The 6,573-nt window shown below is 47.5% G+C and overlaps 1 protein-coding gene across 1 annotated transcript; it reads left to right on the top strand.

Moving 5' to 3' along the window:
* The first annotated feature begins 907 nt into the window (after positions 1 to 907).
* Positions 908 to 2,999, top strand: LOC129682222 (histone H2B type 1-C/E/F/G/I). The gene has a single exon (XM_055614474.1). It carries the CDS (start codon positions 923 to 925, stop codon positions 1,301 to 1,303), a length of 381 nt encoding a protein of 126 aa, XP_055470449.1. The 5' UTR covers positions 908 to 922; the 3' UTR covers positions 1,304 to 2,999.
* Positions 3,000 to 6,573: the final 3,574 nt, after the last annotated feature.

Here is a 6,573-nt window from a genome sequence, read left to right as displayed (position 1 = left end):
CAGATCCTTGTGTCTGAGGGAAAAGGATTGCACCTGGGTCACGTGGTTGAAAATAACTAGAGACAGATTATGAAGGAAAAGAACCCAAAGCAGTTAGTGGGCTAGAGGGCGAAGGTAAAGCTCCCAGAAAGCGTGTGGCCAGCTGATAGATAGTCCCCTTTTCCTTTTGGCGTTTCATAGGCATTTTTTTGTTGTGGCTGTTTTTGTATTTACGATTGTGAGCCTAGCCTTTAACGGCTGCGTGGCGCCTCGTCTGTTCCGCAGAGGGTACGGTAAACATACCTCGGCAATCTAGTTTCTTTCATATGTTAATCTTGGTGTTTCTGTCCGGTCCAACTTCTGACAGGGGATCATCCAAATTCGGCTGAAATGTTTTCTTTATTCTTTTTCAACAAGATGTCTTACCCCCGTGTCCCTCTACCGTTACTCGTCTGTAGAATTTATTCCCAACCGCTTACTTTCACTCTGGGCTTTGCTTTCTGTATACTAAACTGCACTACCTTGGCAACTCCCGGAACCTTGAAGGTCGGCTGGATCTTTTTTCTTCTTTTCTTTCACTGGACCCAAATATGGATTGAAGTGTAAAAATGCAATTTTTACATTAACTTTTCAATAGATTCAGAATGTTTGCTATTAGATTGGGCGCAAGCTTTAACTTCCGGCATTTCAAAATAGAGCGAATTCTGCTTTAAAAAAAACAAGCAATATAAAACATTTAAAAAGAAAGATTTGACGTACGGAGCTCGAAAAATTATTACACAATTCGAGCTTGACCAATGGGAAGGTAGGAAGTCATTTGTAAGCTCTGACCAATCCCACAGCGTGAAAGTAAGTCTTAATTTGCATAAGACTGCCTACAAATACACAAACAAATGCTCCTAAGGCTTCACTTTCTTTCATTTCCAAAGAGAGAGACCTGAAGATGCCCGAGCCCGCCAAGTCCGCTCCCGCCCCGAAGAAGGGCTCCAAGAAGGCGGTGACCAAGGCGCAGAAGAAGGACGGCAAGAAGCGCAAGCGCAGCCGCAAGGAGAGCTACTCGGTGTACGTGTACAAGGTGCTGAAGCAGGTGCACCCCGACACGGGCATCTCGTCCAAGGCCATGGGCATCATGAACTCGTTCGTCAACGACATCTTCGAGCGCATCGCGGGCGAGGCGTCGCGCCTGGCGCACTACAACAAGCGCTCGACCATCACGTCGCGGGAGATCCAGACGGCCGTGCGCCTGCTGCTGCCCGGGGAGCTGGCCAAGCACGCCGTGTCCGAGGGCACCAAGGCCGTCACCAAGTACACCAGCTCCAAGTGATCGTGCCAAGTAAGCCTGCATTACAGATTCCAAAGGCTCTTTTCAGAGCCACCCAACAGCTCACAATCGAGAACTGTGCACTTGTGCGCTGACCACAGCGACCCTCTGTAGAGGAGCGTGCACGGGGCGATGCTCGTCTGCCTAAGTCCGGTCGATGCAGAATCCCTGGCACCGGGATGCGGGGTGAAACCACCGGTTTGCATACGGAAATGCGTTCTTAACCGAGGTCTAGTTCCGAGCTCGGCCCCTGGCTGGTTCCCGAGGCCCGGGCCGCCATCTTGCGCGGCGCCGTCCTGCGCGGAGTGTTCGCTTCAGCTCCGCCCCGAAAGCGGAAGTCCCAGCCTGCGCCGGAGCCTCCGACCAGTCCTCGCCCGTCCCCACTTCCAAAGACCTCCTGGCCCGCAGCTTTCCAATTGTAAAACGTCCCCCTGTGCACGTAAGAATTAGATTGTGGGAGAAGCTGCAAGAAGAGAAACGTTTACTTTTTTTTTTTAATTGCAGGAGATGGTGAAAGGGGGTTGTTTGTAAAAAACTAACGGGAAGGGTAGGCAGGCCTGGAAGCATTTAATTTTCTTTCTTTTCCTAAACGGCTGGGTATTTTTTCCAAGAAGATTCCCAAACCCCTCCCTCTCGTGAGTTTGTGAGACTTGGAAAAAGAAAAAAAAAAAAAAAACCTCCTAGCATTTAGCCCTATCACTTTTTTTGTAGCTAAGACTATGGAATGTTAGGTGTGGTCCTGTGGCCTCCGTCTCTTTTTAATTGACCTGGCTCTGAGTCTGCATTGCCTGAGTTTCACCCATGCGTCCCAGCAGTGAGGGACCCTGACCCAGTCTTGTGAGGAAAGTAGGAGAATCAGGGGTGCTAGGTACGGAACTAAATGCCCAGTTCCTTTACCCCACCTCCCGGGGCGGGCCTTCCAAAGTGAATACAAAGAAACTGTTAAGGGTTCAGGAATAGCCCCCTCAGTGACCACTCACACACCAGACTCAACAGAAACTGACCGGTCAGTGCCATAATCTGACTCCGGAGACAGCCTGTGATCTTGGTCTGCTCCTAAAGCAGGTTTTTTTATTTAAAAAAAAAAAAAAAAAAAAAAGTAACCAAGTAGCAACCGGCTAACAAAACTGTAACCAGGTGTTGGGAGTGGGAAAAAAAGCAACTAGGTAACAACCAGGTAACAAATGCAACAAAGTATCCAGCTACAGGAAGCAACATTATATCATTTTGACTAGCTAGACAAAGCATTTCTAACGGACCTTTAAGGTAATTGGTTCGGCTGTTGGGGGACTTCATCGAGTGCCCACGTAACAAAGTACACAAAGTTTGAGAAATGAAACCATAGAGACATAATCCAAATGGACACTTGGAGACAAAATGGCTTCTGATATGCTAAAGGCTACAGCAGGTGTTAACAGAGGAGCCATAGTTATGCTAAGAAATAAAGTAGGTGTCAACAGAGGGCCTATAAAATAAAGCTGGTTACAACAAAACTGTCCATTTCAAAGTAACAAAATTGCAACTGCCATCCAGGAGGCAATTCAGTGCGTAGTTATTTGCCAGCAAGCCTGTATACCTGAGCTGTATCCTCTAGACCCACGTTGTGGAAGGAGTGAATTCCAGAAACTTGCCCTGGGATCTACACAGACATCCCATGACAAGCAGGGCACGCACAAATAAATGTAACTTTTTTCTCTGATTTTTTTGTTTGTTTCTGTTTTTAGCTTTGTTTTTGTTGTGACAAGATCTACAGCCCCCGGTACCCTGAAACTCAACCTTGAAACTCAAACTCTCAGGCATCCCCAGGCTTCACCATTCTAAACAGGAAATTATAGGTGTAGGCCACCCCACCCTGTGGTGTGCATCTATGCTTGTTTGTTTGGGGCTTTGTTGTATTTTGTTTTGCTTCTTGAGACTGAGTCTGGAACTCACTAGACCAAGCTGGCCCTCGGAGACTTCTGCCTGCCTCTGCCTCCTTGAGCACTGGGATTAAAGGTGTGCGCCTTCCTCCATGCAAACACTTTTGTTTACTCCTGTGCAGCCTGCTCAGAGCCTTTCTGCCATCCCCACTGATCTTAAAAGCAGAATTGCATTGAAGTGGTGCTCTGCAAAGTAGGCCTCCTCTAGCTCTCTGTAAAAACCCTCAGGAGATTCCCCTCAGGTTATTGCACTGTTTTTGTTGTTCTGTTTTGTTTTTAATATTTTCCCACTGTTTGAAATTTACCATGACCCCTCCATCTCTGTTTAGTGCAGATTTTCTCTACCTAAGCTACCTTTCAAGGCCTGGGCAGGCTGCATAGCAAGATTCTACTTTGAAATAAATACAAAAACTGGGGTGGGGGTGGGGGGACGACTGGACTGCAAGGTGATGTTTCTCAAATTTGAGTGGATGAGAGCATTGCCTGTTGGACTTGTCTAAGGACATGCTGGTGATTCTAATACCCAAGTTTCTGTTGTCTATAAGGCCTAGGTCTCTTTTTTCTTTTTCTTTTTTTTTTTTTTAAGTTCCCAGAGGGAAGGGCTGGGCTGTCACCTAAAGCAACTGACCTGAGAGCCTGTTGAGCTTTCATTCCTGAAAAACGTGTAAATGTAATAAACACGTAAACAGAAAAAGATAATAGTTTCTTCAAGTTCTCAAGGGACACTGATGTTACTTTTCTGATGATTCTTTAGGAGCATCTGACAATGTAGACCAAAGCTAACAAAGTCCTAATCCATGTGGAATTTTCCTTATGAGAAGATGTAATATTTATATGTCGAACTATGATTTTTATTTTACAGATTAAAAAGTTACAGAAAGCTGGGTGTAGTGGCACATGCCTTTAATCCCAACAAGTGGGAGGCAGAGGCAGAAAGATCTCTGTGAGTTCAAGGCCAGCCTAGTTTAAGTTCCAAGACAGCCAGTGCTGTTACACACAGAAACTGTGTCTTGAAGAACCAAAAGAAGTTGTAGAAAGCTCCAGAGCAAGGAACTAACAAATTCAGCTTTCTTTGGGTTTCCAAGACTGAATTAATCAAATGGTTTGGTTTGGTTTGGTTTGAAGAGCAAACAGCTTCTATACCTCAAGGGCCTTGAACTTTGATCCCCTGGTCCCTACCTTCTGCATGCTGACATTAAAGAATGCATCACAGCAGGCCCGCATTTGTGCAGTACTGGAGCTAGAGCCCTGTGCCTTTCTAAACAAACGTTATGCTTTGAACCACATTCCCGGCACCCACCTTCCATGCCTTCTCCCTCATCCAGAAGAAAAGACACTTGTACACATAAAACTTTAATAGAAACAATAAAGGCAAAGAAAGAGAGAGAGAGAAAGAAAGAAAGAAAGAAAGAAAGAAAGAAAGAAACCTTAGTCAAGAGAATAGCCTTTCTGGCCTAGGTGGAAAGGTAACATTTCTAGGACCACCCCTAGGTAGTTTCACGTGAAGCCATACTAGAGCTACATAGAATATTTTACCACCCCCACCCCCAACGTGATTGATTCTGTCAGGCTGAGCAGCCATGAAGTTTTACTGGATCTGCCCAGTTTCTTAAACTACACTTTATCCCTTTTTTTCCTTTTGTCTCAAATGCTGGGCAGAACATGAATGTGATTTTTCTGGTAGTTTGTAGCTGTATGTCCATCACCCACACGCTCCGAGATGACATCCTCTGGAACTGGAGTTATAAATGTTTGAAAGCCACCATGTGGGTGCTAGGGTCTCAGTACCTAACAATTACTGTGCACAGCCCTGCCTTTTCTGACTCTTACAAAAATATTGTTCAAGAAAATAGTTTGTGCGGGGTGGAGCAAGGGGGTGGAGGGAGGAAAATTCAAGAAATGCTGTCTCACACCTGTAATCCCAAATCTTGACAGCCTGGGTCAGGATGGTGCCTAAATTAGGAGCAAGCCTGCTGCCTCATGGTTAAGGCTAGACTACACTATATACAGACTACTGTCCCAGGACAAATATGTATCGAATACTTGTTAACAAAAGAAACTCGATTGTTTCGTGCTAAGACTTGAGGCTAAGAACTTTCTAAATTAGTTGGCTTGTTCCATAACAGAAAGTTACAAACATCTGGAAACTACACTAAACCTACATGAAATGAGCGCTAAAGGACCTAAAAATCTAGAGTTAACATGGAGAACACACTGGGAACCCTTCACGTTAATACGCTAGGATATACCACCCAGAACTTGTTAGCATGCTTAAATTTAACAGTTCAGCACGGATTCTTAGATAGCGAATTCAGCTCTTTTAAATGATAAAGTGGGTGGCCCTGAAAAGGGCCTTTGCTTTGGGGGAAAAGAGTGGCTAAGTTTAGCCGCCGAAGCCGTAGAGCGTGCGGCCCTGGCGCTTGAGCGCGTAGACCACGTCCATGGCGGTGACCGTCTTGCGCTTGGCGTGCTCCGTGTAGGTGACGGCGTCGCGGATCACGTTCTCCAGGAACACCTTCAGCACCCCGCGGGTCTCCTCGTAGATGAGGCCGGAGATGCGCTTCACGCCTCCGCGCCGGGCCAGGCGGCGGATGGCGGGCTTGGTGATGCCCTGGATGTTGTCGCGCAGCACCTTGCGGTGGCGTTTGGCGCCGCCTTTGCCCAGGCCCTTCCCGCCCTTGCCGCGGCCGGACATGACTTAAACTAGAGACGAGCTCGCAATTGAACTGCCGCCGGGCCATCCCAGCGCCCGCCTTTATACAGGAGGCGGCGGACCGAAGTGAGAACCTGTGTGAGGAGGCGGGACGTTGCCGCCGCCGGCGTGGAGGAGGAGAAGGCGGGAAGAAAAGAAAAAAAAAAGGCGCCTCCGTCTTCCCCGCGCTTTCTCCGGGAACCGGCGCCTCCGCCTGTGCGCGCGATCCGCTCACCGACGCTGTACAAAGCTCGGAAGACCGACCGGCTCCGCAGCGGCGCGTTCTCCAGGGCAGGGAGGACGCTGCGGGCCGCTGCGGAGGGCCCCGGCGCCCAGTGCGCAGACATCTCACCCTGCTGCCATCTGGGGCCCCTGCTCCAGGCCGACTGCAGTTCAGATGACTTCCTCCAGTTTAAGCTTTCAGAAGGCTATCTTAATACTTCATTTTATGTGCATTAATATGAAGGTGTCAGATCCCTTGGAATTCGGGGTGCAGACAGTTGTAAGCTGCCAGGTGGGTGCTGGGAATTGAACCTGGGTCCTTTGGAAGAGCAGACAGTCCTCTTAACTACTGAACCATCTCTCCAGCCTTTTTTTTTTTTTTTTTTAGTTGACAGATTCTTTCCTAGTTTAAAAAGCACATGGCTATTTTTATCTTTAAT

The sequence above is a fragment of the Psammomys obesus genome, unplaced genomic scaffold (genome assembly GCF_907164565.1).
Source record: "Psammomys obesus unplaced genomic scaffold, mPsaObe1.curated_primary_1811, whole genome shotgun sequence".
In the NCBI taxonomy this organism is placed as follows: Eukaryota; Metazoa; Chordata; class Mammalia; order Rodentia; family Muridae; genus Psammomys; species Psammomys obesus.
The sequence above is the reverse complement of the archived record's forward strand: the minus strand, read 5'-3'. Positions and strand labels throughout refer to the sequence as shown.

Bases quoted from the DNA above. Each gene is read 5' to 3' on its own strand.
- LOC129682222 (XM_055614474.1), top strand. From the start codon at position 923: ATGCCCGAGCCCGCCAAGTCCGCTCCCGCCCCGAAGAAGGGCTCCAAG.